Genomic DNA, 13,786 nt, shown 5'->3' with positions numbered 1-13,786 from the left:
CCAACGGTTCAAAGCCGTCGGATCCGGAGTCCTCAAAGACCAAACCCCGAGCAAAGAAAGAGAAGTCGAGACCGAACGAACCGTCCGAACCACTCCAAGGTCAAACCAAGACTGTTCCACAAAGGCGACTTAGTATGGCGAATGCGAAGTAGCGCCCGGAAGGAAGGAGGCAAATTTTCTAGCAATTGGGAAGGACCATTCCGCATAGCAGACACAGCAGCCGGTGGAGCCTATTATTTAGAACATTTGTCTGGGAAGGACATATCGAGAACGTGGAATGCCACGCATCTCAAATTTTATTACAGTTGAACTTAATGAAAGTGTACTCTTTCCTCACTCAGTCGGTTTTTCCCTAAGGAGGGTTTACTACCGAGAAGGTTTTAACGAGGCACTATAAATCAAAATCCAAGTCCCCTATTCCTTTTATTACTCTCAATTTATGCCTCGTTCAGCATTCGCATTATTACTAACGTAATCAGAATTATTTATGCCTCGTTCGACATCAGAATTATCTTATTACTTTAATGTAATCAGAATTATTTATGCCTCGTTCGGCATCAGAATTATCTTATTACTTTAATGTAATCAGAATTATTTATGTCTCGTTCGGCATCAGAATTATCTTATTACTTTAATGTAATCGGAATTATTTATGTCTCGTTCGGCATCAGAATTATCTTATTACTTTAATCAGAATTATTTATGCCTCGTTCGGCATCAGAATTATCTTATTACTTTAATGTAATCAGAATTATTTATGCCTCGTTCGGCATTAGAATTATCTTATTACTTTAATGTAATCAGAATTATTTATGCCTCGTTCGGCATCAGAATTATCTTATTACTTTAATGTAATCAGAATTATCTATGCGTCGTTCGGCATCAGAATTATCTTATTACTTAAATGTAATCAGAATTATCTATGCCTCGTTCGGCATCAGAATTATCTTATTACTTTAATGTAATGTAATCAGAATTATTTATGCCTTGTTCGGCATCCGAATTATCTTATTACTTTAATGTAATCAGAATTATTTATGCCTCGTTCGGCATCAGAATTATCTTATTACTTTAATGTAATCGGAATTATTTATGTCTCGTTCGGCATCAGAATTATCTTATTACTTTAATCAGAATTATTTATGCCTCGTTCGGCATCAGAATTATCTTATTACTTTAATGTAATCAGAATTAGTTATGTCTCGTTCGGCATCAGAATTATCTTATTACTTTAATGTAATCAATTATGTATGCCTCGTTCGGCATCAGAATTATCTTATTACTTTAATGTAATCAGAATTATTTATGTCTCGTTCGGCATCAGAATTATCTTATTACTTTAATGTAATCAGAATTATTTATGCCTCGTTCGGCATCAGAATTATCTTATTACTTTAATGTAATCAGAATTATTTATGCCTCGTTCGGTATCAGAATTATCTTATTACTTAAATGTAATCAAAATTATCTATGCATCGTTCGGCACCCGAATTATCTTATTACTTTAACGTAATCAGAATTATTTATGCCTTGTCCGGCATCAGAATTATCTTATTACTTTAACGTAATCGGAATTATCTATGCCTCGTTCGGCATCAAAATTATCATTACTTTAATGTAATCAGAATTATCTACGCCTCGTTCGGCACCCGAATTATCTTATACCATAGTTGGAATTATTTGTGCCTCGTTCGGCATCCACATTACCTTATTCTTTCGAAAATCGAAATTACCTATGCCTCGTTCGGCACCCGAATTCGTAAATCATTACTTATATAAATCAAACCACGTTTAGAAATTATCGTTCGGCCTACGCACTACAAATATTAGCTGAAATTATAAAATATTCAAAATGCAATTGTGTATTGCTCACATGTCGGGCCCAGCAATTTTCTATGGCACATTGTTCATTAACTCTTCAAAAGAGGCGTCCGGCTGTGGGCCAGGGGTCTCCGCCTCGGCCTCCTCATCTAAATTATCATCGGGGTTGGCCGGCACCAGCTTTCCATCAACTATTTTTTCTATGTCGTACCGGTCGTCCTCCAGGGGTGCTCCATGAAGGCAGGCCGCTTTTCCGATGTCTAACCGAAAATATTCGTCGCTAATGCGAACGTCCCGTCATTCCGTTAAATTTAATGTCTGACACCTCGAAAGGCACAACAATCATTACGACTCTTCGGCTTTTATTCACCTCGAGCCTGGGGGGCAAGTGTACCGGTAGGCACCGACCGACCTACCGAATGCACAATAAATGTAAGGGCATTTATGTGACAAGCTAAGTTGGTTAAGATACACCTCCGAAGAATAAGGAATATGCGTTTAAAGAAGATATGTTCCCCGGGTATTCCGGAGCACGACTAGCAAGACATATCCATAACCACCCTGAGCCCAAGGGACAGAAGGCCCATTAGGCAATCCTATAAATACTGTGCTCAAGCCAGAGAAAGGTACGTTTTCATTCACTTACGAAACCGCGCTTAGAATCTCATACTTACTTGAGCGTCGGAGTGCCTTCGCAGGTACCCTCCCCCGCCCGATCGAAGTAGACACCAAGAAGAAACGACCGACTGAAGGAGAAGAAGATCGACACGTCAGCAATCTCATTACGTCAACCGACCGTGCCTGGGCCCCATTTCTCCGAACAGGTACAGTAATTAAATTAGAGACTATTTTAGAAACTAAAAAGTTGGTTTTTAAATTAGTTTATATTATTGAGAAATAGTTTCTAAATTGGTATCTAATTAGCTACCAAAGTTTTAACTACCGATTGTTTAGATTCTAAATTTGGTAGCAAAAATCTTAGTTGCTAATTAGATACTAATTTAGAAACCATTTAACAATAATATAAACTAATTTAGAAACCAAAAATTTACTTAGTTCAAAATGGTCTCTAATTTAATCACTATAGTAACTAATTATTTTTTGTCTCTAAAATTAGTTTTTATTTTATGATTTTCTGATAGTGAAGAAAATACATTAGTAGAAATCATAGAAAGTAAGTTCTTAACGAGTGAAAAAAAAAAAAGAAATTAAGCTCTCAAGTCACCCTACTCTTGATCTTTGACTAATTAAAAAATACGATCTAAATATAACATATAAAACTATTTTACAAACTTTCTTACTGCAGTTTAAAGTTTTAAGATAGTTAATGCCAAAAGATAGAAAATTGCCACAAATGCTACTATGATAGAATTTAGATAAAATACTTTTTTTTTTGTACAAAGCAATTGAATTGCTTATGGACGTGGAGCATGCGAATTTTAATATAGTCTATTTTCATGTTCCCTTTGTTGATGTTGGTGAGCCACAATGGAATGGAAGTGATTTGGATACAAAATTTTGGTTTTCCTGTGACAGTTTTGGTCAGCTCTCTCTTCAACAGGGGCTTCATCGTATTTCTGATGTCTTTTTTATGTTATTTTTTGTGTGTGTCTGTTTTTCAATATGTATTAAAACACCTATAATGTTTCTTTCTTCAATAATTTTTGTTGTTGTTTTTAGTAAACAATAATTAAATATAAATATAAAAAAAAATACAAAGAGATGTTTCACTCTTATAATTCACACAATATCTCTTAATGTTCTAAGATAAAGTTAAACATAACAAAACAAAGTAAAAAAAATCACTATTTTCACAAAAAGGCATCATGTAAAAAAAAACGCTAAACGCATCCACAATAAAGGAGAATTTAGCCTTTCAAACAAAGAAACAAAAAACCAAAGCATGACAAAAAACAAAACACACACTTATCGAATCAAGTAAAAGGAATAAAAGACCAACCTTTCAATACACGCGACTATTAACATTTTGCTGCCATAATAATACAAGTTGTTGGGCTTTGAACCTAATTAAAAAAAAAAAAATCATTTTCACAAATATCCAAAACAGTATCTCATTCTCCTATTTTTTCTAGTTAATGCATTGAATCACATATCAAAGCAAACTAATACCAATATGCTATCGGGAATTTAAGGAATTTTTCACTAAACTCTATGGAAATTGTAAATTAATGAGGGACTAAATAGTTAAATAAATAAAAACGTTTAAGAATAACTATTGCTTTTCCATTTGTGGAAAAAGACCATTACTATAAATTTAATTCAGAAAAAGAAATACTTGAAGATAAAATTGGATGGACTTTATAGGTATTGTCACATTTGTTAATAATTCATTTCTGTCAAGATATTTTGTTGACCATTTCTAATAATTTTTTGCTTTTTAGCTACTTTTTTTTTTCAACAAAAACTTAAATTTAAATTTTTAACGAATTCAAACTTAATACAGTTAAACCAATTACTTGATAGTTTTTAATTAAATTTCTCTTACTTTTTAGTCATTATAAATAAGGTTTTATTCTTAGTCCAAAATAAATATTTATTTTTAGTCGGTCATTATTAAAATGTGTAAGATATAATTCTTGTTCTTCAAGAAAATCTGTCTTATTTTCGTCTTTAATTTGTGTGAAAAAACATGACAGGTAAAATATTTCTAAAAGGGGAGATAAACTTTAGAGATGAAATAACTTATGCATAAAATACTAAATACTTTTGGAAATAAAAAATATTATTTTTTTATGTGGGGGTCTTTTCTGAATTTCTGTTACAATTTACTTTAACGATGAGTATATCTTTAAACCAAAATCAGGCCATTTTTTAATCATTGTATCCGTATAAACATTATACTAATATTTAAGAAAATCTTTGTAATCATTATCCATTTTCAGAATTTGAGCTTTAACTTGTTTATAATTACACCCAATTATTGTTGGACGATGCAATGATTGCTTTTGATTGTAAGATTTGTCGAAAAAGAAAGTTATATAGATATCTTAAAAAGGAAAAATAATTTTCTTATAAGGTTTGAATTAAATTAATATAACTAAAATAGTTTATATTTATTGTTGGATTTATTTTAAGAAAACGATGGGTTAAACATTCCTATTTAATATGAAACAAATTCATATTTAGATTGAGATAAAAAAAAAAAACCTTTTGCAACTCAAGTTATCACTTCAAAATATTATCAGAGAGTTTTTCAAAGAAGATAACGGGAGATCTATTTATAGAAAATTTTACAACGCTTAATTCAGCAAAAGTATAAATATAAATCATTATAAGAATTAATTAAGTATAAATATAAGTGATTATAAGAATTAATTGAGTATTCTTGTGTGATTGATATATAGGCTTGAGTGTCGGGGTATTTAAAATATATTTAAAATAAGTATGAGATATGAATAATTATTGAATATTTTTCATCCAATTAATTATTTTTTATATAAATCTTACATGATTGTATTTGATTTGATTGGATTGCATCCAATTCGATTGACTGCTCATGATTTGATTGAATTTTATATTATTATACATAGCTCTGTGTATCTTGGATATAGGTAGGTACATAAGTTTCGAAATTCCTAAATGAGGTGCATGTGAACTGATTTGATGGATAAACAAGTTTCAGCATTTTGTAGTGTTCATCGGATTATTTTGATCTCATGACATTTTATTTGTTGTGGGTTAAATTACTTTGAGATGGTAGTTTATTTTCAAATGATTTGTCGGATTCTGATGGTCGCTTATGTTCAACAAATTATGTATAGCTTTGTTCCAATGGTTGTTTGATCTCAAGTAGTGATGTTGTATATGTAAGGATCTAGAAAATAACCTTAGAGTAGAAGTGATATATTTTAAATGACACCTAAATATTTTATTAATAAAATTAAAAGAGCATATAAATAAAGAATTCATTTATTTATGTTTCATTTTAAAAGAACCACCATCTCTCTAGAAGTTTCCTTTTTCTTTCCTCTCCCTTTTCTCTAAAAATCTGACCTCCTCGCTCATCAGTTTGACAATTAGAGTCCGCCATTAGACTCATGATAGTGAACTCTACAAGATTGTCCGATTAAAATCTTAGATATAGTAATTTAATTCTTGACTCCTTTTCTTTAGAGTTAGTTTTGATATAGTTAGGTTTGTCTTTAGTTTAATCTTGCATGTGATGCTTTTATCTTCAGAAGTAGTCTCTATTAGCTTAGGATCCTAGTGGTATAGTTAGATTGTTGATAAGGACTCTTTGGTGCAGGTTAAGTAACCTTTAAGCTTTTGGTAGATTTGGAGCTATTAGTGCTCTGCTCAAGTTCAGGAAAGGGAAACTAGTTTAAATTTTCAATAGAATCCTAGGCTAGAAGATCTGGATGTTGGGGTGACGTGGTCACCATTTCCAAATTTTTGTTTGCAGGATTTCTTATTTTGAGTCAATTGGAAATTGATTGAAATTGAAATGTGAAATGGTAGATATAGTAGATGTATATGAGTTTGGAATTGAATGATTTAATGAATGTATTTGAATAGTTTCTTGAATCAAGTTAAATGAAATGTTTGATGAAAATTGGTTGTTTGATTTTAAATGATTTTGATTTAGAAATCATATATATGTATAGATTTACACAATAGCTTAATGAATCAATGAGAGTGCTCGTATAAATTTGAATATGAACTATCAATATAATGTGTACATTTTATAAATTGATGAATTGAATGATATTTTGGGTTAAAATTTAAACAGGTTTATGCAGAATTTTTCTGCATATCTCACTCAGACGAGACAATTCTCGCTCAAGTGAGAATAAAATGGAAAGATAGGGTGCTCTTGGGTCTCTTCTCGCTCAAGTGAGTAAATACTCGCCGAAGCGAGACCTAGGTTGAAATTCCGGATGCTCTCGGGTTGAACCTCACTTAAGCGAGACCGATTCTCGCTCAAGCTAGACTCTGTAAAAAAAAAACTAAATTTTTTATATTTGCTTTTAAAAGTTTGGTTTATTTATTTCTGTATAGTTTTACTTTATAAATTATTTAACTTTTATTTTATGTATATTTAATTGAAAATTTCTTTAATTAGATATTTATATGATTAGTAAATGAATTGTTGTGTGTTTTGGAAATTCTAAACTTTGCTATGATTTGATTGTTTGATGTTGGATATTGTGAGATTCAAAATATGAATTTTAATCAAGACATAATATTTTTAGGAAAGAAAATACCGTGTTAAGATTGTTTAGGATGTGCATTGACTAGGGATTCGTCTAGAAGGAGATATCCTGACTCTCCTGAGATAATTGATGAAATTTTCTTAGTCTTTTTAGCCTTTTTTTTCTCTCTTGGGTTGTAGATTGTATAAGGCCCATGTTGGGCTACAAATACTGTAGATAGTATAAGGCCCATGTTGGGCTACAGATACTGTAGATAGTATAAGGCCCATGTTCGGCCGCAGATAGTCTAAGGCTATTTTCTCTTTTTACACCTGTAATATAAATACCCTGTTTTTTACTTTACTCCATGATACAGATTAATAAAAAAAACTTTTCCTTGCTTCAGCTCCATCATTTCTTCCCCCTTTCTCTGCTAAGGTTTCACTCCCTTTCGTTCTCCCTTGTATCTGCTATTGTGCTTCAATTCTTGTCTTCTTTGGGCTGGTTTTTGAGCTGCTGGAAGGAGTCTTGCGGCTTATCACCGTCAACTCACCATCACCGGAAACGATGCCACTTTCTTTAGCTTTGTCTAATGACATTTTCAATATGGTATCAGAGCTCTTCGTTCGAAGAGCTATGTTGTGCTCAGTAGATCTGTTATGACAACTTTGAGTGCGAAAAACAAAATAGAGTTTTTTCTTGGCACACACACTACAAGAAAAACGCGAATTACATACGGATCAAAATCCGTATGTAAAATCAACATTACATACAAATTTTTTCATACGGATTTTTTTCCGTATGTAACTTTTGGCGCCATGGAGCGGGAATGGGAGTCGAAGCCAGGTTCCTTCAGATAACTCAAAGAAAATTTAACCACTACAACAAGCAAATGCTTTAGTATGATTATGATTTTTATTATACTTATTATTATTAACAATATTAACAATATAAATATTAACAATATAAATATTAACAATATAAATATTAACAATATAAATATTAACAATATAAATATTAATAATATGAATATAATATTTATAATATATAATAATATGAATATAATATTAATAGTATGAATATAATATTAATAATATGAATATAATATATAATAGTATGAATATAATATATAATAATATTAATATAATATTAATAATATGAATATAATATTAATAATATGAATATAATATTAATAATATGAATAAATTATATTAATATGTATAAATTATGTTAATAATAATAAGTATAATAAAAATGATAATATGACCAAAGAACTTGTCTGGTCTAGTGGTTAGCTCTTCTCCTGGGTACTGGAAGGACTTGAACAAGTCCTGACTGCTGCAGTTTCCTCCCAATATTAATATGGGGCTTGGGTTCGAGTCCTATGATGTGGGTTCTGATGATCATTTGAATTCAGTGAGTGTTCTTTCTATGATTATTTGGCCTTTATAATGATCGTTTTATCTTGGATAGACATTGTAGTTCTAATGTTCATTTGATCTCGATGAATGTTCTTTTTGTGACGGTTTGGCCTTTGATAACAATTATTTCGAACAACAACTCGTGCGTGGGATAACATATTATGGGTGGGTGGTGGTCTGATAAACCCAACAAATACTCGCTAGGATAGACTCGAAAATAGCTCTAATACCATATTACAAAGTGGACTTTACGTCTAACTCAACCCCAAAAAACCGACCCATGAGGTTGAAGTTTGCACCCACTTATATACAAAGAAAGGTCTTCATCTCTAGTCGATGTGGGATCTCCATCATTCCTTTATGTGATTATTTGGTCTTTAATAGGAATTATACCCATAATTATTTAATCTAGAATAAACAATTTTTCTGGATTAATATATATTTATAGGTTTTTTAACTTGAAGTAAAATATTTAAAAACATTTAAAATAAATAAAAAGTAAAATTAATATTAAATATTTATCATTTAATCAATTATTATTATTTAAACATCCATATTATACGTATCGGATTTCCGATTCGTATCTTTGTATATCTTAATCCGTAAGTACAACTAGTATTGAGATTTACTGAAAACAAAATCCAAAATTAGTTACTTCTACTAAAGTTAAATAAAACAAGCACAAACATTAGAATATACCAAATGGGCATTTATCTAAATCTTTAAATTTATATACTGTATTAATAATGTTTAATTTGTCTTTTTATCAAGCTACTTTTATGTTTTTTCTCAACTGAGATGATGATACGTTGTATAAAATAAGACATGTTGACACTTGCAGAAGATTTGATAGCGTTGAAATGCTCAAAGCTTTCATGATACATTATAAAAGAAAAAAGAAGAAGAAGGATATTGCTGAATTTTGATGGTACAGTAGTGGCGGCAGCCCCCATTAGTAATGACTTATGGTCTTCCATTCAGTCATTGATGGTTAATGGGAAATTCTTATGCGTTTGTGGACTTTATCTAATCTACGAAAATAAAAGTGATTATGATGATAAGACCTTTTTATCCAACAAATTTCTGTGATTTTTCTGTAACAAATACTGTACAATCTATGGCATTTCCTGCATTTTGTACAGGGCCAAAAGAATCCGACCATTTTATATTATTAGAAACACTTATCTATAGTAACCCTCTGCTATTTTCCAAACTTTCATGCACTCAAATTCTTTTGGAGAAACTAGTCACCAATTACCTCACCACTTCCTACTCTCTGCTACTGTTACTGCTACTACAGTGTCACTAACCATACGTTTTTGAAGTGGAGTAAACCATTTTATTGGTCTATCTGTTTAAGAAAGAGTATATTGATTATGTGACTAATCTTCACTTCAGTTAATTTTTCAATGAGCTTCTGACAGTCAAAATAATACAAACAAAATGAAAATTTGTCACCGCAAAGTTACACAAAAGAAAACCTACATTTGCATATGCCCAAACACAGACATGAAAAGATTAGTTAAAAGGAAAAAGCTCTTGACCTAAAAAACGGGACAGAACATATTTCCATATTATTTGTTGAAACAAGAATTGTATCTAGAAATCTTAGTTTCCGTGGTGCAATGGTACTATTATAAACTCTAATTAAGGATGGCCAACCAAGACCTAACCCACATGATTAGGGCCAACCTGATGCTTACACTTCAGTTCCTAATATTAATTATTAGGTTTTGCATATAAATTCTAGTTGCTTAAAATACCACATAACTTCTTATCTTGTTTATAAGTACAATGCATATATTTTAATGTAACATCCTCTTCCCAAACAAAGTTATGTTGGTTGAGGAGCTGATTAATTTATAAAGATTTTACATTGAGAAACGAATAATAGTTATGGAGCAGGGAAGGGTTTTAGCTTGTATTTGCGTAGTAGGGACAAGACAAGACCCAATATAGGTAGTACATTTTCCGGTCAACAATTGGAAGATATTTCATGTTAATAGCCAATACAAGTTGGATTAGGACAAGTACCTGAGCAGCCCTAAAAAATTATCAAATGTTTTACCATATATATTAAAAAGTTGAATAAATTAGTTTGTTAATAATAGAAGAGGACGAAATAAGAGTAAAAAAAATGTTTAAATCGCGAAATAAATGAAGGTAGGAGAGAGAGAGAGTTGTGAAAATGAGATGTTAATATTTAATGAAGATTAAAAAGGAAAGAAGGAGGTGGGTTCCTTACGCCCAACGCATCTTGTTGGTTCGGGTTGGGAGCTAGGTTTGGGTGAAGACTTTGTGTGTGCGGATAAGAACGACCCCTACCCTCACTCGTTTTCTCTCTCTCTCTAGAACGCCATCTACCGCTTCCAAGTCCTACAAGAACCCATTCCCTCCCTCACAGCCCCCACTCTTCTCCACTTCTCAAACTTCAAAACGTACCTCTACCTCACTCTTCCTTAAAACACAAATCACATTCACTCCAAACAAACTCTCCCTCCAACCAACATGGCAATTGAAAACCATGACACCACTGTCAGAGAAATCAAGCCCAAGAACAGGAGAATCATGGTAACCAACCATACTAGATTCTTTCACTTAACTTCCTCTATGGGTCTAGCTAATGTTCTCTTCTACTTTTTTGTTTTTGGAGGGTGTAGAGGCATTGGGATTCTGTGGTATTTTCTTTTGTTCTTATTTGAGGGGGGATTAAAGTAAAGTTTTTGGTTTTGATTATTTTGAATAGGGTGCTGGAGGCCCTGATGATGAGGACAATAGGTGGCCACCATGGTTGAAGCCACTTCTCAAAGAGAGCTTCTTTGTTCAATGCAAGTTACACGCTGATTCTCACAAGAGTGAATGCAACATGTATTGCCTGGACTGTATGAACGGCCCACTCTGCTCTCTCTGTCTCGCCCACCACAAGGATCACCGTGCAATCCAGGTTTGTCACACCATTCATCAGTTTTTTTGAAGTTTTGCACTAAAAGTTTGCATCTGACACATTTGGGTTCAGGTCTCGCACAGTCATTGTTTATCAAAATCACCCCTTTTTCCTTTTATGGGGATACTTAGATTCCTTTCCAATTTTTTTCTAGATTTTTGGCTAAAAGTCCCACCTTTCCTTCCTTGCAAAAATTTGAACTATCATTAATTGGTTTCTATTTTCAATTTCTGTGCCCAATTGTCCCTCGTCCAACCGCTTCCTGCATTTACCAACTCCTAGAATGGTGTGAAAGTAACCACACAATGGGAGAAAAAATGTCAGCTTTTGGTGATTTTGAGTTATTCTCAGCGCGTGTAATGTGTCTCACGTTTAACCATTCTCTTCTAATGTATTTTGTTTTTTTCTTAATTGTTTACAGATCAGGAGGTCCTCATACCATGATGTGATCAGGGTTTCTGAGATTCAGAAGGTGTTGGACATCACTGGCGTCCAAACCTACATTATCAACAGCGCAAGGGTTGTGTTTTTGAACGAGAGGCCTCAGCCAAGGCCAGGAAAAGGGGTCACAAACACTTGTGAAGTCTGCGAGCGAAGTCTTCTTGATTCTTACCGCTTCTGTTCTCTTGGTTGCAAGGTATTCATATTACCACCAATGTCTTCCATTCCTTGTTTAAGCTTCTGACTAAGGAATTAAAAGAAAAAAAAAAAGCAAACTTGGAAAATTGGGACTTTGCTTTGCTTTCTTTTCAAGGGAGCATAGAACGCTTTTTAGTTGAAATGAGTTGACTTTTTTTTCACAGCCATGAAAATGGGTACCCTGTGATTCACGGGACTCTTGGATCCTTCAATTTATTCTTTTGCCTTAATTTCATCAGAGCATTAAACAACCACCCCCGTTTGAAATCTTGGGATTTGAATGTTGACTTTTAACCTTTAATTAGTCTAACTAATGTTCTCAACAACCTTAATTTTCATGGTGTGTATTAAATTTGTTTTCATTAATCAATGTGAACATGGATTGCAGATTGTTGGAACATCTAAGAGCCCCCAGAAGAAGAAGAAGCCGTCAACGGCAATGTCATCAGATTCTGAGGATTCATACAGCAGCAACAGCGTCCATGGCCTGCAGAAGAACTGCAAAGTTCAGAGCTTCACACCATCCACACCACCTCCTACTTCGGTTAATTACAGAACTGCCAAGAGAAGAAAGGGAATACCACACCGAGCCCCAATGGGGGGACTAATCATAGAATATTAGACAGTGGTTATTTTTAAGTTATTTGCTATAATGCCCTTAGATATAATATGATGCTAATGCAAGTGTTTCGACGAGGTTTCACCATTCCAATACTCGAGCTTTTCTAGGCCAGTATTGGAACTGTCACCTTCCGCTCTTTAATGTTTTCTGTAGCAGTTTCTAGCGTCTTGTATATATATATATATAAAGTCCAATAGAACTGGAAAAGGCTGAAGAAGTGGTGGAAATAAGACACCTGTGAAATAGTTGATGGTGCAGTGATGAAAACAATGGTGTGTAGCAAAGTAATAAGCAAGGCTCTTTTCGACCTAGCCAAGATGATGATAAGGACTTATAGGTTTGGTTTCTAAGGTAATTATACCTAAGTTTTGGGGTAGAGGATGTACATAGTGGCTAAGTGACTTGGGGATGAGGACAAATGAAATGATGACAATGTACTTCTTGGAAAATAGGTGGTATGTCTAAATTATGAGAATAGCACAATAAAGATACATATATTATTGCAAATATGTATTTCTCTCTTTCTCTCTCCCTTATTTGGTTTATTTTGAAAAAGAAATGATAATTTCCCAATGTTATTTTTTTTTTTTTGATCAGCAAATTTCCCAATGTTATAATGTAACCTTTGTCTAGTGGCGGTGAATGGTGGTAGTGGCGAAGGTAATACAACCTTCCAATGAGGTGGGTCCACTGCAGCCGGCTTAAATGGGGCGAGTTCGTCAGCGTTTACACGTGTCAAAGTTTGATTGCTGTTTGCGAAAGCGAAGTTGTATTGGTTCTCGAAAATAGAGAATTGGTGAGCCGCCTCTATTAAAAAGAAAAACGATTATTCTATGTGCGGTTCCCTACGCTTGGATCTGACGGATGACATTGAGCACCATGGACGGCTGTGATCTCTTGATCTTCCCTCAATCATGGGGTAGATTCCCTAACTCTGAAATGGTAGGGCTTGGAGTGTTTGATCTAACTTTTGTGTAGTGGGCGTGTAAAATGAACGCATTATTATTAGGTAAAGCATAGATGGGGTTTGTCGTAAACAGAAGAGGTTAGTGGGACTTATTGGGAACTTTCTTTGCTTGCCAATTTGTTCATGGGTCTAATCATGAGATGATAAAGTTACATCTATTAGTGGAGTCATTCTAAACGTGTTTTTTTACCTCATCCACTTCGATCCCACTCCCACTCA

At 33.2% G+C, this 13,786-nt stretch overlaps 1 protein-coding gene across 1 annotated transcript; it reads left to right on the top strand.

Annotated features, from left to right (window-relative positions):
- The first annotated feature begins 10,577 nt into the window (after nt 1-10,577).
- LOC137811261 (protein RGF1 INDUCIBLE TRANSCRIPTION FACTOR 1) lies at nt 10,578-13,107 on the top strand. Its single transcript, XM_068612933.2, has 4 exons — nt 10,578-10,966; nt 11,142-11,339; nt 11,761-11,976; nt 12,367-13,107. The coding sequence occupies exons 1-4, from the start codon at nt 10,904-10,906 to the stop codon at nt 12,598-12,600; spliced, it is 711 nt and encodes a 236-aa protein (XP_068469034.1). The 5' UTR covers nt 10,578-10,903; the 3' UTR covers nt 12,601-13,107.
- The last annotated feature ends 679 nt before the right edge of the window (nt 13,108-13,786 follow it).

Source organism: Phaseolus vulgaris, chromosome 2 (assembly GCF_051622355.1).
Source record: "Phaseolus vulgaris cultivar YP4 chromosome 2, ASM5162235v1, whole genome shotgun sequence".
In the NCBI taxonomy this organism is placed as follows: Eukaryota; Viridiplantae; Streptophyta; class Magnoliopsida; order Fabales; family Fabaceae; genus Phaseolus; species Phaseolus vulgaris.
This window is presented reverse-complemented; position numbering and strand designations above follow the sequence as displayed.

What these genes read in the sequence shown, in the direction of transcription:
- LOC137811261 (XM_068612933.2), top strand. Translation starts at nt 10,904, where the DNA reads ATGGCAATTGAAAACCATGACACCACTGTCAGAGAAATCAAGCCCAAG. An exon ending in AGGATCACCGTGCAATCCAG is followed by an intron (nt 11,340 to 11,760) that starts GTTTGTCACACC and finishes AATTGTTTACAG; the next exon opens with ATCAGGAGGTCCTCATACCA. An exon ending in TCTGTTCTCTTGGTTGCAAG is followed by an intron (nt 11,977 to 12,366) that starts GTATTCATATTA and finishes CATGGATTGCAG; the next exon opens with ATTGTTGGAACATCTAAGAG.